This window comes from Xenopus laevis, chromosome 6S (genome assembly GCF_017654675.1).
Source record: "Xenopus laevis strain J_2021 chromosome 6S, Xenopus_laevis_v10.1, whole genome shotgun sequence".
Taxonomy (NCBI): Eukaryota; Metazoa; Chordata; class Amphibia; order Anura; family Pipidae; genus Xenopus; species Xenopus laevis.
The window spans coordinates 87719369-87741601 of record NC_054382.1 but is presented as its reverse complement, the minus strand read 5'-3'; the positions used below and the strand labels follow the sequence as shown (position 1 = coordinate 87741601).

Below are 22233 nucleotides of genomic sequence, written 5' to 3'. Positions count from 1 at the left end.
TTTTAGTACACTCTCATTAGTTACAGGTCTCCGTTTCCTGGATATATATTTATATTTAGTGATGAGAGAAATTTTTCGCCAGGTTTCGCATTGAAAAAGATGCCCATAGACTCCAATGGGTGAAAAAAAATTGCTGTGTCTCAAGAAATGTGTTGCCCATAGACTTCAATCCATATGGCATTTTTTTTTTTTCGATGTTTAGCAAATTTTCAGAGAAGCAAAACGGTTCTGATTCTCCCATCACTATTTATATTCAGCTGTGGTTCACACTGAAGAAAGTTCCCCATTCTACTATTTATAATATGTGTATAAGCAATTCCTTATACACCCTTGACTTTGGACACAAATACAGTTTATTAATTTTTGGTATATATTTAGTATTATGCCAGTTTAGATGTTACCACACCTAATGATTAGTCTACTGTGAACAAATTATTACATCACATCCTCCAGAATATACCTCTTTTGTCAATAACATGAACATTATGATTACAGTATCCCTCCAACAAAATAACACATACTGGGGGTCATTTATAAAGTTCGCGCAGCGCATATTTTTCGCAAATGGTTGTATTGCGCATGTTTTTTGCTGAGCGCTAATATATTGTACTGCTCTGCCCGTCTTTCTGTTTTTTGCGAATTCGCAGTGTGAATAAATTTTCGCAAATGGCACGCAAATGAGACAGGAGTTTGCGCGAGCGCACCCAATGTGCGAGGTTGTTGTGCGCGAAAATAGCGTTGACAGTAACTTAAATTCGCAGTTTGCAAAACTGTTTTGCGAATATTTTTTCCGCCACCAAAGTTGTGGCGTAATTGAGTCGCAGAGTGTGCGCATAAAGATTCACAATTTGCGAATTGTGACATATTTATAAAGCCCCTATAGACATTCGCATTGTGAACAAAAAATTCGCAATTCTGTATGCACCCTCTTATTCAGCTTTATAAATATAACCATGCGCAGGGCAAATATATTCACTTTGCGAACCAATCTGCCCTGCGCGAAGTTTATAAATGACCCCCACAGAGTTTGCTCACTGAAACCTCTAAACTAAACTAGATACATAAAATCCCTACCCTAGAAGTTGAAATGGTGTTAGTTGTGTAGCTTTTAAGGAGAAACAAACCCCTTATTATAAAAAAAACCTACCCTTCTACCCCACATAGACCCACCTCCCTCCTCCACCCCAGCCTAGCTGTTACCCCGGGGAAATGCCCCTAATTTTTTACTTACCCTTTGGTGCAGATTCAGGGATTGGAGTTTACGGCAGCCATCTTCCCGGTAGATGGCTGCCACAAGCTCCTATCCCTGAATCTGCACCGAGGGGTGCATTTAAAAATCTTAGCTGTGAATCAACTATTGCCTGCCCCTCCTCTAAGCCTTAGGCATAGACGCGGGCAGGCAATTACTTTCACTTTCCATTCCGCACTTACTAGATGTAACTTCACTCCCCACATTCTTCCTGTCTCTTCACCATTGCATGGGGGTGGACATCAGGTCCCCCATTCTGGTGCACAAACAAGATTTTGAGATGATGCAAGGCTTGCCTTAAAGGAAAACTATACCCCCAAACAATGTAGGTCTCTATTAAAAGATACTGAGTAAAACAGCTCATGTGTAAAACCCTGCTTCATGTAAATGAACCATTATCATTATAATATACTTTTTTAGTAGTATGTGCCATTGGGTAATCATAAATAGAAAATTGCCATTTTAAAAAATAAGGGCCGCCCCCTGAGATCGTAAGATTCACTGTACTCACATACAAACCACATGTAAGGTCACATGAGCCAATTAACAGACAGAGTTCTGCCTTTTGCTTCCCCACTTCTTCCTGTTACAGTTAGAGTTGTAGTATTTCTGGTCAGGTGATCTCTGAGGCAGCACAGATAGAGTCACGAAATGGTGGTTCAAGGCAAGAGATGTAAAAGGGCAATATTTATGTAAATATATATTCCAGTTTGGTAAGATTCTTTAATATGTCATTCAATTTGATATAAACTATCTGTTGCTTAAGTATTCATTTTGGGGGTATAGTTTTCCTTTAATGACAGTGTCTACAAAATGTCTCCTGCCTGCTATAATTATGAATTCCCAGACCGAAGGAAATAAGATTCAAATAATTGATATAGTGTAATTAAAGTTCATTTTGCTTGACTAATGTGATAAAATAGGAGTTGGAATAATTTTCATACCTGTGGTCAGAAGAATTAAATATATTAACAGGGGCAATAACCCTATGTATTGTATCCCATAAGAAGTTCAGATTCCTAAACAGAAGGGTATTCATTTGCATAGTGGTTTGCCTATTCACTGGCATTATTAATGTTCTCTGAAAGTATTAGTTGGACAGCCTCAGGTAAATGCATGGGACAGGGTGAAGAATCAAAGGGGCAGGGTTGATCTGAGGGAGATTAGAGGCAATGGGGGGGCAGTGTGGTACAGGAATAGGGGACTCACTTTTACAGCATAGTCCAGGGCCCAAGGTTTTCTTAGTCCAGGTCTGACAATAGTGCATAACTGCCAAATATAAGATATAGGTCAGAAAAAAGGGCCTTAAAGGAGAAGGAGATTTTGAAACATGAATGAATGCCTTGATATCACTCAGAGGCCTGCTTGTTACACCTCTTTTATTTCTCCTTGCATGGTTTTCAGGGCTTAATTCCCAGTACTCTATAGAAAAACACAGGATTTCTTAGCTGCACTGTAAACAGGCAGAGGTGCATCTGATAGAGAGCTTGTTTGTGTCATCTTGATAAAGAAGGAATATGGTGGAATATGAATCAGGTTTTTGAATTACTTGAAAATGATAAAGTAGGATATATTTATAATGATGCACATGAGTTGTTTCTCTGCTAGTGGGCTATATTAATACAGAGAGAAAATTCAAGGAAAGTGCATTAATACAGCAGTGTAACAGTAATAATAAAGGTGGACAAGACAAAATCAAGCAGGACATGTGAGCGGAAAGCAGATAATGGGTCAATACTCTACTTATGTTGCCTAGCAACCTTCTCTCTCTGTGCAGTACATGATAACATAGTCTAACACTTAACCCTTTTCTGACTTGCTCATCGAGTAGTATTTAATAAATGTAAATTGTCCACCAAGAATTTCTAAGTAGTGAAAAATTAAAGTGTTATATTTATATTTTTACAAAGTCAAGTATTTATATAAAGTATTACTTTCATCAGATTTACAGTACAGGTATATGACCTATTTTCCAGAATTCTTGGGACCTGAGGCTTTCTTGATTATGGATCTTTCCATAATTTGGATCTTCATGCCTTAAGTCTACTAGAAAATCATGTAAACATTCAATAAATCAAATAGGCTGGTTCTGCATCCAAGAAGGATTAATTATATCTTAGTTTGGATCATATACAAGGTACTGTTCTATTGTTACAGAGATTTTTTTTTTAAAATATTAGGATTATTTGGATAAAATGGCGTCTATGGGAGACAGCCTTTCCATAATTTTGATCTTTCTGGATAATGGCTTTCGGATAATGGATCCCATACATGTACCACATATTTTTCACTGAAAACATCCAATCACCAAAGACCATGCACAATCCATTCATTTCTAAGAAGCACTTCAAAAGAAAATAATAGGGCCCGAAACACACATGGTTAATGTTCACTTCAGTCTGCTCTTTCAAACACTCAATATATCATTTGAATATTTTTCTATTTGAAAAAAACTTTATTTTTTATAGGGCTTTTTTTTACATATACTACACACAAATAATTTCTATGTAATTTCTATGTAATTTATGTTGCCGGTGTCATGGGCCCTCTAATAAAAATCCACTATGTTATGGTGTAAGTGCTTTTAATGAGCCCTATGGAATACTTGTAAAGAACAGTTATAGGGTCATAAACTGGAGAAGTAAAAGGTCTTGATTGGTCACACAGTAAAAATGTCTAATAAATAATGATACTGTACCTCTTTAGATTCTGTATGAATGTAGTTCTTTTTTTTACATTTACAGTTTATTACAGAACAATAGAGATTAAATAATATGAATTTTATAAAAGCATTTGCATGTTCTTCATCCAAACACATGCCCTATGGATGACTAAATACCCTTGTAAAATGTAATTAGACTCAGTATATGGCTAGTATGCAGAAACACAATGGTTTATTTTGAATATATATATTTATTAAATAAATACTGGTAACCGTGGAGACACCTAAAAGAACTCTTTGCTTAAGCAAACAGACACTAGTTTTCTCTTTTTTTTTAAGGTGACAGAATTGCACAACATCAAGACTATAACAAGACTGCCTCGAGAGTCTAAGAAACATGCGGTAGCAATTATCTTTCATGATGACACTTCAAAGACATTTGCCTGTGAGTCAGGTAAGCTCTTGTTAGAGTATGTTTTGCTCCGACATCAGTCAAATAGTGTTATGTTTTGTCCTGATATTGGTACAGCTCATCAAATACTGAATAATGTTTAATCCAAGGCTTTACTTTATAGTAATATAGTCAAAGGGTTTGAGCTGTTAAAATTGGATTTTGTTTGTTCATTTTTATTAAAATACTTTATTTCCTGGGCCTTTGTGAAGACTTCTGATCGTATTTGCCAACACAACACCAGATCAGTTGTTGTTAACTTTGTTGCTAGTTAGGATAATTGCAACAGCCTCATCCCCATTAATGAGAACTAGTGATGAGCAAATTTATTTGTCATGCATGGGTTCGCCGCAAAATTTCACCATCTGCAAATTTTTCCGCAAACATTCACCATGGAAAATTTTGCAGTGACAAAATTGTCGCTGAGACAAAGAAGTTGCTATAATATAAACCCCCCATTGACTTGAATGCATTTGGGGGAAAAAGTTGCCTAGACAATAAGTCATCAAGACAAAATTATCGCTGAGACACAGGTTTTTAGAGATGTTCAGTGATAGTCTGAAGCTGGCCATAGACTCAAAGATCTCATCATACAAATCGAGGGTACGTACAATTTTCGGACCATATGTGGAGAGTCCCGACATTTTTCGTCCGACGGAGATCGGTCGTTTATTCGACCGGACAGGTTAGAAATCTCTGTCAGCTGTGGTTAATATCTCTGCGTGTATTGCCGATCGTACAATTTTCAGTGGGAGACTGTCACTAGCTTTGTCTATCGTACGATTGCTGTCAGGGGCAGAACATCGGCTGATCTGTTCTTTAACTACTTTATTTGGCCGGAATGGTAAGTGGCAGGTCGGGAGATGGGAAAGTCCGATCGTACATTGATTTGTACGATCGGATCTTTGCGTCTGTGGCCAGCTTGACACACCTAGATCTACTATTCTCACAGTAGATCTAATTATGTAGCACAACGGGTTTAATTGTCTTAAAAATCTTTGCGTAGAAGAGGGATAAAACGGGGGGGACACAAAACAGATTTTTAGTTTAAATAAAGTGGAGATAGCAGAAAAGCAGAATGCTGCAAAGATTACAGGGCCCATTTACTAACAATCAAATTTTATGTTTTTGCACAGATCTCCAAAAAATGGTGGCTTCTAATAAGCTCTATAAATTCAAGATCTATTAAGTATAAAAACCATGAAAACCTCTAAGTAATGATGGGTGAATCTGACCTGTTCTGCTTAGACTAAAATTCACGAAAAATTTCACAAAACCTCTTAAACCACTAAAACCCAACCATAAATAAATAAGCCTCATAGTGTAGTGCACACAATTAATCTTTGTAACATGGTTCTACTCCTTTGATTCCTCCACTCTATCTAAATGTGCTACTATGTTTCTTTTTGTGCCTGGACAGGAGCATAGAAGGCGGTGCTAGTGCTGATTTCTCTTTTTGTTTTTACAAAACAAATTTTGATACCGCAACCATCATAGAAGCATTATATACACTTTCAGCATTTTATCTTTCATTGTGAACGCATCCTTCAATTCAGGTTGATGCAAATAAATCAACGAACACAGTGTGATTGCCTTTATTCATCTCTTAATACAGTGTATGGGACAAACAATTGAATCGGACAAATACAGTATACATTTTTTGTATATTTAACATTGCATTCTACATTGCATTACTTGACTTCAGACCAAGTTTATTTATACTACACAGCTACAAGAAGCAAGGTTTGCCCAACTCAGGAATATAACAAATATGAAATTTAATTCTGTACTTCAGAGGTTTGCTTTGATTAATATCTTGCTAGTCCATGACAGATCAGCTAAATTACTTCTTTTCGTAGACCCACTATTCTTACTTCCATAATGTTAAGACATAGAAAAAAGTTTACTGGTACTTAGCACTCAATTTCCAAGTTTAGTCTGACTTTGCTCACATTACCAGTGATTTCAGCTATAGCCAATAATGGTGCAAAGTTCAGTGGATTCTGAATGAGCAAAACAGCATTGTAAAATCTAGTTTTGTACCATTGTTCTGACAATGTAACTTCTAAAGTTTTGGGGGCCCCTTTTGATTGATACTGAAAGAGAACAAAATTCTGTGTGTGCAGATTCTCTTGTGAGCCCCCCCTAACATGGATCTATTCTCAAGCTAGTTTGGGTCACTAATACCTTGACATTGACCATGTTTGACTACAACAGCAGTTCTTTGTTTTTCTGTGCTGTGGGCCGTTATCTCTATGTTCACAAACAGGTAATTCCATTCTCTATTAAAATCATGAGAACTCTTTGTTTGGGGTTCTGGCTCTTTGTGAGTGCAGAATCCACAAATAAACTTTGCCTTTTATCTCAAGTTATCTCTAGTTCCTGAATTTCCAAAACAATATGTTCCACACAAGTCATGTTATGAACAGAGTGAAGTAAGATATGTTGCACGAATATAGTACAAGAGGGATACAAGATTAGTGAAGACATAGACAGACAGTCTCCTTGTCTTAGAACTTCAACTTCCAGGACCCCTGCAACAGGGTTACGATGAAGAATAAGTCAGAAGCAGCTAAGAGACTTTGATACAAATGATAAAAGAGATGTCTTTTATAAGCAGCAGAGCCCATGGTGCAGATAAAAAGAGAGACCATATATATCCCAAATTAAATGGGCAAACATTGTCAGGAGAGAAAGTAAGTCAATGTGATGTGAAAAGACTGAGATAGACAAGAGAAAGGTTTGCCGATGCACTCATAAAAAGAGAGACCATCGATAACTCTGATTTATTAGATAATTAAACAGACAATTGATGTGAAATCAAGGGAGAGAAACCACAGCTATTTTATGAGAGGAAGTCAGAAGAAATTTGGCTTCTAGTAACAAAAGTCTGAATTAGCTTTCAGAACAATTCTACAGGAATTTTTAGACAAGAGAAAAATCAATACACTGATATAAAACATTAAGAGAGGCTGAGCATCCCGTTGAGCGTTGTGCAGTTAATTGTTACAAACTGAAAATCACATTGCACAAACAATATATTTCCTGTATAAGGCAATTGAAGTTGAGCTTTTGGGCATAGAAGAAGAATGCTAATGGTGTTAGACTTATTCTAACAGAGCCTTTTGGAGTATTACAAATGGTGCATCTGGCACACATACACGCACCATTTTCTAACTAAAATACACTGTGTTCCCCAGAGGCATCAATGAATTCTTTCCCATCTGAACATTGGACCAAATCATAATTTCAGTTTTCATCAGTAATGACCCAAGACGCAGCATTCTTATTGCTGTCCATCATTAATGCAATGTCAGTTAAAAATAAATAAAAAAAAGTTGATAAAAGAAATAAATTGTTTTATGTATTATTGCCGACAGCCTTCTATTGGATGAACATCCCAGACTAGTAGTTCATTTGACTGGTTTGTGAAAATAAATCCTGAAGGCTTGGACTGTGAAAAATATCTGTTTTAAATCAACTAAAATTGTTATTTGATATGACTGGTCCATTTGATCATTTAAACAAATTGTCTCATTGGACCAAAGTATGAATGGCTTATTTATGAACAAGGTGCTAAATCATACAAGTGCACTTGTCCATATTAACCAATCAGCAATTGGTTTTGAACAATCTACTACAAGAAAATGAAAGCAAAAGCTTGATTGGGACTGTTCTTGTGCAAATAACTACCTATGCTAGCAATCTTTGATAACTGTTACCCTTAGTTATAGCCATCTGCAATTTAGCAGTTAATTATACTGATTGATTGATGTGGTTAACAGAACTGAAAATAAATTTGCACTTGCAATTCTCCTGTATTCTATGGGATTTTCTGCAGTCTGTCATGTTCATAACATGTGTGGTAACACTTCAATAACTTTAAGATCTGGGTTTTATGTGACAATAGCATGGACATCTTTCTTCCCTCTTCAAGCTAACAGTTAGGGGCACATTTACTTAGCTCGAGTGAAGGAATAGAATAAAAAATACTCCGAATTTCGAATGTTTATTTTTGGCTACTTCGACCTTCGAATTGGCTACTTCGACCTTCGACTACGACTTTGAATCGAAACGATTCGAGCTAAAAATCGTTCGAACTACTGTCTCTTTAAAAAAAACTTCGATCACCCACTTCGCCAAGTAAAACCTACTGAATCTCAATGTTAGCCTATGGGGAAGGTCCCCATAGGCTTTGTAGCCGATTTCTGATCAAAGGAAAATCGTTTGATCGATGGATAAAAATCCTTGGAATCGTTCGATCGAACGAATAGCGCTAAATCCTTCGACTTCGATACTCGAAGTCAAAGGATTTAACTTCGATAGTCGAATATCGAGGGTTAATTAACCCTCGATATTCGACCAATAGTAAATGTGCCCCCTATTTAACGTGTTGATCTTGGGAGAACAGACTAATTTGTTATTTGAAATTTCAATGTTTTGGAGTAGTAAAATTCTTTAACAATGTTCTTCTTGGAGGGGTCATAAAATTTCTTTGTAGTTTTAATGACATTTAGTTATTTTATTGCTGTCCATAATGTAGTTATTGACTATATTAGATAGTTAATGCCATTTTTTGTAGTAAACACCTACCCTTCCAGTGTGCCCAAAGAATTAATGTATTGCGTATACTATATTTTATTGTGTCTATTGAGTTTTTCAATCATCCAGGTCATAATATACAGTACCTAGTAGAGTTAAGTCAACACAACTGAAAAAGCCGATCGAGTGGACTCAGAAGTTCCAGTTGCTCTAGACTTAACTCACATTAAGTTGTGCCCTTTTAATATCATTTCATGGCATCTTCTTCACTTACAGTCCTGTTTTTATAACTAATGTACTATATCATTATCAGTAACTGATTGATTGGTTCAGGTTGAGAACCCAAGAGTACTTTAAGAAAAGTTGCAAAGCTTTAGGTCTAGAAACCCATACCAAATGACCAGATAGCATTTATGACTGGTCTGCAAAAAAATATCCACAGATCTTTTATTTTCATAAAAAAACTGTTGATAGAGTCTGGGTTGTCTGTCAGTACTTTGGTGGGAGTAGATGTGGATATGATAATGCAATGGAAAGTGTACTGTCACAGGAATGAGATGTTCCTTCCTATGAGGCCATATCCAGCTTGTTTATTATTTAGAACTATATGCAGATGCTAAATATGCAGCACTATTCGGTTCACTATTCACTATTCCATTAAAAATACAGTGAAACTTTTAGTAAAAATAAATAATTTACAGGATTTTTAGATCAGTGAAAAGGAAATGGAGTGCATTCAATTATGACTAAATTATAGATTTCCTTAGAAATTAAATTATTGCTGAAGTGGGTATCATTATTGTGGAAATATGCATCAATTCCTCAATGATGCATCTTCCAACAAATCTTACTTATTATCCTCCTTGATCGTAAAAGTGAAACATAGCATAGTACAGCTAGGTTATTGCTGTGTCCCAACAGAGAAAATCTATAATTAACAGAATAACAAGATAAATTATTTTAATTACTTTAAATAATTCTCAGTCACTGCTGTGTTGTTAGGTTTAATTTACATTATGAAGCATGCCCTGAACTCCTTTTAATGGTAGATATCATACTGTAGAAATGTAATTTATTTTGTTAAACAAACACAATATAAGAGAATGTAGACCTTCAATGCACTGTGATACTTTTATCAAAAATTGAACAGATTCAAGTAAGGTACAATACCAAACCAGGTTGAGAATTCCAGTACTGCTATATTGGAATGTATGGCAACAAATGCATTTTAATACCTCATATAAATATATATGGCCGTAGAATCAACTTCATAAACACCCTCATGTTGAGTACAATTAACAAGTAGTTTTTGGAAGATTGTTATGAAACCAATTTTAGGAATAAGGGGAGTAGAAAGTAGAAATCTAGATAATGCCACCTGTCGTTGTGAGAGTGGGGTGCAGTAAGGTCTAGTGAGCTGTATCTTTTATTTAGAATACTGTGTCCTGATTATAAGTTAAAATAATAAAAATAATTAATCTTGAAGTAAAATCCAGTGACTGGTGATTATATTGTATTTTTATGTAATTAAATCCAATACAACATCTGTTTTTTGTAGATCTATGGGTTTAAAGGTAAGCTTCCTTTTACATACTTTTTGATCCAACTAGAAGCATTCATCATAGCATGACCTAGTAGTGATGCATCATACTGTATATGGCTTTTAACCCACAAATATACACTGCAATGATTTTCCACAGTTTTTTCTTATGACGATTCGGTTATATTGTGACCCTTTTTAAAGGAATTTTTCAGTGTAAACATAAAAACTGGGTAAATAGATAGGCTGTGCAAAATAAAACATGTTTCTAATATAGTTAGTTAGGCAAAAATGTAATGTATAAAGGTTGGAGTGATTTGATGTATAACATGTCAGTCAGAACACTACTTGCCTGCTTTTCAGCTCTCTTGGTTTACACTGACTGGTTACCCTGGCTACCAGGCAGTAACCAATCAGAGACTTGAAGGGGTGCCACATGGGTCATATCTGTTGCTTTTGAATCTGAGCTGAATGCTGAGGATCAATTACAAACTCACTGAACAGAAATGTACCATGTGGCCCCCCTTCAAGTCGCTGACTAACTCAGAGTTATAGAGCTGAAAAGCAGGAAGTTGGATTCTGGCTGTTTTATTAGACATCTGTTCACTCCAGCCTTTATACATTACATTTTTGGCTAACTAACTATATTAGAAACATTTTTTATTTTGCACAGCCTATCTATTTACCCAGTTTATTTTTTCACACTTAACTATTCCTTTAAGATCATGTGAGGTACAAGTGCTATTTAAGGACACACCCAAGAGCTATAACCACACATGATTTGGAGTAATCTACCCATGGACTGTATCAGTTCAGTCATTGTTAGACCAAAAAGCCTATGTCTGGTTCTGGCTGGCTGGACAACCATGTGGGTGCTTCTGTTAATTGCCTGCTTTTTTCCTTTCAATATTTTTATTGTTTTTATAAACATGTGGTACAATATGATCTTGACTACTTGAGGCTGATGTAACACATGTAAATTTTACATTTTGATATGACATTGCAAAATAATAAAACCAAAGAAAAAGGAAAAATAAAAAATAAAACAAATATTACAAACAAGGCACCATTTTTTCTAGGATTCAATGACTGATTTTTTTAAAAAAATTGTAGAACAAGGTTACAGTAGGTGCACCATTCCTTCCTGAATATAAATGACATGGTACCTAATATTGTGGAACAGGTTGGTAGGAAAATATCAAAGGAGGATCCATTGTCTGTTTTTTTATAGGCCCCCGAGCTTTCTACAGCAGCAACTACAAGAATTCTACCCCATTTGGGAAAACATAAATGGTGTCAGGGCAGGCAGTCTAGGCAAAGGCAAGTGGGAGAAAACAGAGACAGGAAGGATAAATAGATTATTCCAAAAAGACTAATTTCTAACAATTGGGACACACCAATGAGCAGCTTTTACACCAGTGCACAGAACAGCACACATTACACAGGCTGACTTAAAAACAAACCCTTTGTAAATGCTGTAGTATAATAATAGACTGCCCAAGTCTGGATGAAACTTGCAATATATACATTTGTATGGTATCTGTAACCCAGTGTAGTATTTCACACCTTACAATTTATGAGAGTTTTCCTATAAATTTTCTGTTATAAAACTTACAACTTAAAAACCTTTTTTCTCTGATGGAACTGTCTTCATTCTTTGCAGAGGCTTCTGAGATATGCCGCATTAGGCAATGACTTTAAAGGGATCTAACTAAATGATTGGTTTCCAAGTCTGCAGGAAGTTTGGAGATTCAATTGAACATTTTTTTAAACGATATACTGGAGATCGAATGGCTGTCAGCTGTTTTAGTTAATGTTTGAATGAATGGAAAATCAATATGTACTTCTCCTGAGGAGAGCCAGTTGACAAACTGTTTAGCCTGGAAGAATAATATATTTTTAATGTAGTTTATTTTGCACAGCTAGCTATTATCTACAGATATTATCTGTTATATATTAACGGTCTCATTTAATTTATGTCAGATATTGCCTATTTTATGAATTGTTCCTTTTCTTCATCTTACTGGAACTTAAAGGAAAAAGGTACTTTTAACCAGCCCACTTACATTATAATAAACCATTTTGTAAGCCTGCTTTGGAGATGCAACCATCACAACCATAGTGGGGTCAATTATATAGCAGATTGCTTTACAGCAATCAAGGCCAATCAGAACCTCACCATCATCACACTCAATTTCCCCTTTTCTTCTGTCTTGTCCTTTTCCTAATAATATAGTATATAGGCTTAAATTGAACTGTGTCGTTTTGGAGAAGATTAGAGCTCTGACAATCAATCATATGATCATATAATCTCTAACTGAAATCAAATGGAGATGCAAAATATTTATTTCCATGCAAGCAGAGATGGGGGATGTAACCTACTTTTTCCCTAAACATCGTTCATTCTTTTTTACTTTATTTATAGTATCATGTCCATACCCATACCAATTCTTTTTTCAGGATTGGAAGTTAACTTAAAAATGTCCTCCCTTTTCAAAAGGTAAGGGGCTTTCAGGGGGCCAACACCCAGTAACGGAACTAGGTGGGGGCAGGCCCAGGTGTGGGCCATGCAGCCGGGCCACCCACCCTCGTCCGTGCGCATTTTCTTTTCGGCTGGAGCCGACTCCAGCCGGGCCCCCCCGTCACGTGCAATCTGCCGGGGGGGCCCTGCGGGGGTGCGGCCCCTGGCCCAGTTGCACCCCCTGCTCCCCCGGTAGTTCCACCACTGCCAACACCGTTTAGTAAATGTAGTTAACATCAACACGAGGTTGTTGCATTTGCCACCTTTTGGTATGTCCTGCTTCCTGGTCCTCTTTTCATGCAGTGACACCTATTGATGGAGGGGAGCCTTGCAGGGACCACTACCTCCAAACCAGGCAGTAGCTCCAATGTCACACTGTGGCCTGTTTCAATCATGTAAAAATGAAAGTACAGGAACCCAGGGCTTGGTTTTCTTTTGAATCTTAATGTGGACCTGTCACCCTAAGAAATAATTCCAAATTCTCTTCTATTGTGTTTATCAAACAAAATTAACTTTACTTACCGTATATAAATTATTTAAATGTAATTTCCTTTGGTCTTAGAATTCACAGTCACGGCAAGCAGGCAGGCACCACTTTGTGGGCACTGTTATTAACACAGGCTTTGTATCATTCCAAAATCATGTGTTTGCACCAAAATAGGAGAATTAGATGGTGAGGAGGGAGGGGTTATGTAAGGAGTGCTGGGACATCTGGGACATGCTAAATGGAAAGTGAAAGTAATTGTCTGCCCTGCCTCTATGCCCATGCAACAGCTACACAATTAGATGGTGAGGAGGGAGGAGTTATGTAAGGAGTGCAGGGACATCTGGGATGTGCTAAATGGAAAGTGAAAGTAATTGTCTGCCCTGCCTCTATGCCTAAGGCATAGAGGAGGGGCAGGTAAAATATGATTGGCAGCTGATATTTTTAAATACTTACAGTATATAATGGGTTGTAAATAAAGAAATTAAGTAATAAAAAAAAGAATTTGGGTTCCATGTTAAGTTTTAAATGTACACATTTTTATGTCGAGGTGACAGGACCCCTTTAAACCTTTCTCCAGGTCTAAAGAAGATATGTTAATGCTTATCTGCAATAAATAGTTAAACCTTCCTCACAGAATTGTACACAAGTCACATTTGCTTTTCCCCCAAAAAAACTTCAGTTTTACTTTTCTATGTGTGATTCATAGCAATATAAACATTTGCTGTTCTTTTCAGCAAAAGTAAGAAATCACTGACTTGTAACATATAATTATGTCCCTGTGAAAGAGAACATGGCGAGGTGTGAAACCGGTCATTTTTTATCTCTTGCACAGTATGTTCTTGGTAAACATTCCAATCCCTATGTAGGACATTGCTGCCATATTTTTTTTTTCTTCCAAGCCTTTCTTTGTATGATAAATGTTATGAATGGTATTATTCATCCCTCATTTATTCATGTGCTTGCTCTAACAATAAAACAGCAATGGAAGGGCACAGTATATATTTGAGATATTGTAAATAGATATATGTACATGTCTGTAAATGGTGTGATATATCATAGATATGTCAATGTTGAAATTTCAATCACAGATTGATTATTAGCTTCATTTTCGATGATCATTTTTGATTTTTGATTAAAAAATAGAATGTCTTTCTCCAGAGATTCTCACTAGCTTGTCAGGTTAATTACCTGCTAAAGGAACTTGTCCTTTGACCCGAAACATCTACTGTTGGTAAGTTTCGGCTGAAGTCAGTCACTGGTTTTCTGCATAATAGTTCTAATACAATTTCAACTTTTGCCAGTAACTGTGCATGCTGGCCCTCCCTAATTGCCCACCAGAATAAAGGCCATCTGCCTCCCTCTACCCTCACCTTATCAAAACAGTATTGTTGAACAATCACAGAGCTTCAAGGGAAGGGGAACTAGAGAAATTCTTGACAGGGCTCAGCCTAGGTGCTAATATAGCTGTCCAGTCACTCCAGTAAGGCCTCATGAAGCAGGGATGATGTTTGGGAACTTAATTATTGAAGGGTACAACAAGATTAGACCACCCTTTCCTTGTGGCAATACATATACTATTCATTCCAAAGCATATTTGTAAATATGCTGACTTAATATATATTTTGTAATTAAGTCTTTTTCATACCTTGGTAATATCTGCTTTACCTTTTCCCTTAGTAATCAAAACCAACATGGTCAGTATTGTCCTTTTTCCATTAATCTCTATTTCTCTGACAAATATACCTCCATAAAGGAGGCTCAATATATTGTAACATAGCTGTTATGTTTTGGGTATCCGAGGATGAGTAGAGTATAACAGAGCTTTATTAGCAGAGACTCATGCAGCCATTACACAACAGTAAACTTTCACTTTTAAGCTACCAGGAAGTATGCACAGTATAAGTATGAGCACAGTGACATCTACAGGCCATTGGTATAAACACCACATATTCCCCCTATAGTAGGAAAGCATTTGGGCAAATGTAATAAACAACAACAATACATCTTAAAGCAATAATATACATTATTCACATCACATAGTCCTGGGTCCATGCAGGTAGTTTTCTGATTCTCTCAGTACGCTTTAAAGGTTCACTTTCTTCAGGCCTATTGCAGTTGACATCAGGAGTAGAAAATGTCCTTCATCAAATGGTGCTTCTCCAAAGTCATATCTAACAGGAGCAAGATGACTTGCATGCCATATGCGTCCATCAGACCATTCATATGTGTATGGTCCTCGCTGGCATCTCACTTCAAGTGGTGTAGTAAATTTAGATTGTCCTTGTTTCAGTATTCCTGGGTTCTTAATTCATACTAAAGATCCAGGCTGAAAGTGTACTTCTCGGGCATCACATTTTCTGTCAGTATAAGCCTTGCATTTGGCTTGGTGACGTTTCACAATGTCAGCAGTAGATGATTTTGTAGGCACAGTATTTTGTGGAAGTTTGATGTTTGCAACATGTAACTTAGTGCGCATCTGTCTGCCATGTAATAATTCAGCAGGAGATGATTGGGTTGTTGCATGGCGCGTTGCTCTGTAGTTATGTAGGAACTCTGTTGTAAATACTTTCCAAGATTTCCCAGTAAGATTTGCTGTCTGTAGTGCTTCTTTTAGACTTCTGTTGAATTGCTTGATTTCTCCATTTGCTTGTGGGTAATTCTTATGCACAATATTCCTCTCTCTCAGAAAGGATTCAAACTCATATGAGACAAAGTGTGGTCCATTGTCTGATATTACCTATTTTGGATTACCTTCTCTGCTGAAGACTGTAGACAGAAATGTTATCACTGTAGCTGATGTTATATGAGAAACAAATGCAATTTCAGGCCATTTACTGTAATAGTCTATCAAGGTTATAGCAAATCTGCAGTCTATAGGAGCATCTGTAAAAGGACCGACAATATCAATAGCAAGTTTTTCCCGTGCTGAATCAGGGAATGGTACTGGTTTTACAGCTGGTCTCTTGTGTACAAGGGTCTTTGCACAGCCCAGTGAAGTGTTACTTTGTGGTGAAATTTTAGACACTGGCTGTGTGGCAGGCACTGGTGCTGTAGTAATGAGACCATCAACTAATTGTAGGTTTAATGCAGCAAAGAGATCCCTTCCAAGTATAGCAGTACCCTTATTTACGATGTAAAAGTCACATTTTGCAGTATTTGATTCAAATTGTACAGTCACTGACAAGCAAACAAGCACAGGGATTTATTTCTTTCAGCAACCACATTTACTCTTGGCATAAAAAAGTTCTTTATAGCAGTAAGAGCAGTTTCATAAGTATCATCAGGTAATGGTAATGTATAGAATATACGCTGTCCCTCTCAGGCAGTGAATAAGTAAAGCACACTTTCTAGCAGCAGAAGATAGAAGAGCCATCCTTGTCGCCATTTGTTATGTTTTGGGTAGCCGAGGATGAGTAGAGTATAACAGAGCTTTATTAGCAGAGACTCATGCAGCCATTACACAACAGTAAGCTTTCACTTTTAAACTACCAGGAAGTATGCACAGTATAAGTATGAGCACAGTGACATCTACAGGCCATTTGTATAAACACCACAATAGCTTTATAGGTTTGAAATTTTGTCTAAATGAAAGCTGCTAGTTATCTGTATTCCCTGGTTTAATTTCTACTTTTAGATGACTAGTTCTTAGTATAGCTGCACATAAAATTTTTGACTAGATTAAATAACGGCTTATTTCAAATATGACTTTGCCTTAGAAAAGGACAATCTTTTGTACAACTGACAGAGACCACACTGAATCCTTTCCCCTGGTTTCATTGCCTAATTGTATTAATAGGAACTAAGATTAATGCTGCGTGACTTAGTTGTAATTCCAATATCAATGTCCTTTGTGTCAAATGGCTGTCATCATTTTGAAGTCAATGCAAGGGCATCATGATTTCAGAGTCGGCTTTATATCAAAAAAAGAAAAAGGTATGACTATGAAATAATTAATTATTAAAACATTTAATATCTCGAAACCCGTCCCCCCTGTGCTTCAGTATTTCATATATATACACGTATATATATATATATAAAGGAAAGAGGTCTGCTTTATATCAAGCAAAGGGCATGGACTTAATATACTTAAAATAACCCTATATTTATATATATGCTTTGTATGTAACATAGGTTTATAAAAGAACAAAATATAATAATGCTGTAGAAACAGACATTTAGAAGTTTTAGTGCTGCATGGTTCATTCCATGCATATCTGACAACCAGTTTGTCACTGCATTCTAATCAAATCAAGTGAGGTTTTTAATATGAAGAACTGTTCATGCTGCTTTGTTTAAGGTGAATAAATTACACTTGACAGTATAGCTTTGGCAAATTATAAAATTTTGGCAGAAGTACCTTTGCGTGGGGTGACTGTGTTCAGATTCTTCTTGCCTGTAAAAATATGTCGATTTTTGGGATTATGACAGATTCTGATCCTGTACTTCATGATAGTATAACAGAATTATGCAAACTGATTCATCAATATTATAATAAAAAGGGCTCTTTTTAATAATCTATTGTGTTGTATCATTTACAGAGCTGGAAGCAGATGAATGGTGCAAATCCCTCTGTGTGGAATGTTTAGGAACAAGAATTAACGATATAAGTCTTGGTGAACCTGACCTCCTTGCTGCTGGAGCACAGAGGGAACAAAATGGTGAGTTGTTTATCTTAGCATTAATATGCCTAAGTTCATGCTTGAACATGTATTATATAATTGCCTTCTAAGATAAGGTGAGCAGATACCTAGATCTTGGGGTAACAGTGGATGTGATTTTTTTCAGCTAAAGCAAATAATACAGTAATGCACAGATGGTTACTGAGTAAAATGACCTGCAATAAATGATTTGTCCTTGAATTAAGAAATAACCGAAGAACACATTATAGAGAGTTGGGACGACTTGAACATTTTCTAGTTGGGCCAGTGTTACTAGTGGAGTACATTAGAGATTTGTCCTTGATTGACTCATAAATGGCTAAATGGCTGGCCAAATTAATGAATTTGTAAAAAAAACAGTACAAATCTTTTTGCTGGGCCTCCTTAACTAAGTAGGATTTAAGTGGTGCTAGCAATAATTGGCGCTTTTTTAATACAAAAAGTATACCTTCTTCAATAACAGGGTGTATATATAATTATATTTGCAATAATGTTTGATTAAGAAAAACATTTAACTGTTTTACTGTAAAAGTAAAATCTGCAAAAGCTTTGGGGGTTCTTAGTCTCTTCTGGGACAATGATGCTGGGAGATACATTGAAGATTTGAGCTCTATACACGTCTTTTTAAAACCAAAGCCAATATAGTATGTGTCTATGAAACATTCTGTAACTTTCTTGTACCAACCAGTTATCACTCCTTTTATAGCAGCTTGCCAGTACTCTATCTTAGTTTTTTTTTCAGAGAACTAACTAATGAGTTGCACTATATTACATTCAGGGTTTCAGGTTTTAAGATTGAGGGGTCTGTTTACTAAAGTGCGTTAAATTTGGCTTTAAGTTTCTGCGTGTTATCGCTGAGAATATTTTTCCGCCAGAATATTTTACTAAGTTTACTAAACAGCGATGCACTCAGAAGTCATTGCGATCACTTGCGGTAACTACGTCAGTGAACCAGCTTACGTTAGCGGTAATTTTAGCGAGTTGCAAATTTTCTGTCGACAAATTACTTTTTCGTGAATATTTATGCTATAAAATAGTCTTGTTTTATGGCGGTTATTATGGCAATTTTTATGGCCAGAAATGCATCTTCAAAACTCATAAACTTTTTTGACTAATGATAATACCATGCAACAACATTACCAGAGTAACACCAATCAAACATGTATGCATCATATAAACCTGTAACGAAGTTACCTGTGCGGCGGGGTCGCCTGCCGCGCCATCGGCGGGCATGCCCGCCGCATGGTTCTTAGGCGCCATCTTGTTTCCTAGGGCGCGTGCGGCGCGCCTGCACGCCTCTTAAAGGTACAGGCGTGATTGTGCCAGCGCGCATTGACGCACGTTTTGGCAAGAAATCTGACTGTATTTAAGGCCCATTCTGACCCCCAGCCAGTGCCCGTGATAGAACTCTGTTTCTAGTGGTTTCTGAGCCTAGTGCGTCTGATCCTGTTATTCTGTTTATCTTGATTATCCGTGTTTGACCCTGCCTGTATCCTGACTACTCTGAACTCTGTATCCTGACCCAGCCTGAACTTTGACCACTCTCTTGCCTGATCCCATCTGTTTGATTACCCGGTTTTGACCCTTGCCTGCCTGACGATTCTTGATATCTGCCTGCCTCGACCCAGCCTACCTGATGATTCTCTTGCCTGTACCATGACCTTCAAATCTGTCTCCTGTCAGCAAAAAATGATGGGTAAAAAAAAAGTATTATGGGATATTTTCTGCCCCTTGAGAATTTTCTGGCGAAAAAATACTTTTATGCCACTACATAGGTGGCAGTAAAATTATTCTTGTGTAAATTTTGTCTTTTGCACATTTCGCTGTTTAGTAAACCAGGCGTTAATGTATACGTAGCGTTATTTTCAGCGAATGCGGTAACTGGCGAAAACATATATTGCGCAAGTAAAATTCGCAAATTTATATTTACCGCAGGTTAGTAAACTGCAGAAAACATATTTGGCGACAAATTTGTCTATATTTTGTGCGCATATTTTTACTGCACTTTAGTAAACGGACCCCTGAGTAACAAAAGCACCATAAATTTTTTAATGCACTGAATTAAATTTTGTAGATACATTTGTATATTCTACTGATTTCTAACTGAATAGTTATGTGTAATGTAATTACAGCAAAGGTTACCAGTCAAAATAAACACTAAACTGTAGGCTTTATTATATGCATTACCTGCCATGACCTAGTTCATGCCATGCTGGTTCCTTTATACTATAAAGAAATCTGTACTAAGATATTATCCTTATCTAAAGGAGACTAAGGAGAAAGCCTCAAGGGCTAGTTTTACTGTTGTTTAGAACCTTTGCACCAATGCAATTATCCAAGGATTTTAGGAGACGGTTGGGATGTCTCTGCAGTGTGAAGTGGTCAAACCTCCCTGTTAGGTAATGGCTGATTAGGCAAGGCTAAGACTGCAGGCTGAACCAATAATACTTTTACAGAAATCTAGGGAAAATAAAGCATATAAAACACTTTTCTTAACATATCTACAGTATACATCTATATTTGTATAAAAAGATTAAAGTATTATAACCCTATTTTAACACCACGTGTATTATAGGATGTATGTATTACCATACACAAGTCCTGAATCCTCTTTGCTAAATAAAAGGGTACTGGTAGTGCCTTCACCTAGTAGGATCCGAGGATATACATACAGGTGGCCCCACTAGGAAACAATAAGTAAACACACACATGCAGTAACCAATATAACTTTATATAAATGGGAAAATGCAAAGTGCAATTACATATAAACATAAAACCTGCTCTGGGGTACACATGTGGTCTTCCAACTCCTGGCACACTCCACTCCTAGTGGACACACAGTCCTAGTCCAGGAGCTCTTTACTCCAGGCAGCAGTACCTGCCCCCTATACCTCTCCTTTGGATAGAGGCAGTAGCTCCCATGTAACAGTCTATCGAGCACAACTTATCCTTACACAGGGGACACATGCTGGGACCATACAATACCTGACATGATCTTTGTGTAAATAAAGTTATGTCTTCTTGAAGCAAGAGAAGCATGGTGTCTGTGTGCAGTTTCTCCTCTGTCTAAAAGAAAGCTGCAGGCTCACGTGAGATTGCGCTACCGGTTATCCCATCTCTTAAGCAAAATGGCAACAAAACTAGTGATGGGGGAATTTATTCGCCAGGCGCGAATTCGTGGTGAATTTGCGCGATTCACCGCCAGCGAATAAATTCGTGGCAAAAATTCGTCTGAGTCAAAAAATAAATTTTTCACCAGCGTCGGAAAAACGGACGCCGGCGTCAAAAACGGACGCAAATTTTCCGGCGAAGCGAAACGGCGCAAATTCGCCCATCACTAAACAAAACCCTTTCCTCAGACCCAGACTCACAAAGAACTGGTACAGGCATCCACGGCATCTCTGAGGATCTAAATCTTCAAGAGAGCTCCAACTGTCATCCAGAGTGTGAGCACTACCAAGCCTCTTTGACAGTTATCATGGTCCAGGTATCCCCCAGCCCACCAAGGGCTTCACCACCCATGTGGCTTCTCTTTGTTGCATCCATCCTGGGGTGGAAGGAAAAGGACTAAGCACATGGCAGCTCGGCTTTTCATACTTCTTGCACAACAGTGGGGGTTATTTATCAACACTGGGCAAATTTGCCCATGGGCAGTAACCCATGACAACCAATCAGATTGCTGCATTCATTGTTCTACTTACAGCTAGTTTAAAAAAGCTAACCACTGATTGGTTGCTATAGGTAACTGCACATGGGCAAATTTGACCATTGTTGATAAATGAGCCCCAGTGACACCTTCTGGCCAAGGATGGGACTAAAAATCCCATTGGATCACGGCCGCATCTGTTCATTGATGCGGTCCCATGATCCGACCGCCCGTTACTATTCGTTAGGATCCGATCATTGGGCCCAAGGGCCCACGATCGGATCAGCCCGATATTGCCACCTCAAGGTGGGCATATCGGGGAGAGATCCGCTCGTTTGGCGACATTGCCAAATGAGCGGATCTTTCCGTCTATGGTCACCTTAAGTTTGATCAGTTTGATCAAAAGTGAGGTTATCTGTCAGTAAATAAATATGTTGAAATCATATAAGAAATGCCATAAACATTGTTAGCTACTTT

At 37.3% G+C, this 22233-nt stretch overlaps 1 protein-coding gene across 1 annotated transcript in view; it reads left to right on the top strand.

The window, feature by feature from the left end:
* The window catches only part of dok6.S (docking protein 6 S homeolog), a 119217-nt gene that overhangs the window by 77931 nt on the left and 19053 nt on the right, over nucleotides 1-22233 (top strand). Inside the window, exons 3-4 of the mRNA XM_041567782.1 lie at nucleotides 4251-4365; nucleotides 17991-18110. Coding sequence (XP_041423716.1) covers nucleotides 4251-4365; nucleotides 17991-18110 — 235 coding nt within the window. The remainder of the gene's footprint in view (nucleotides 1-4250; nucleotides 4366-17990; nucleotides 18111-22233) is intronic.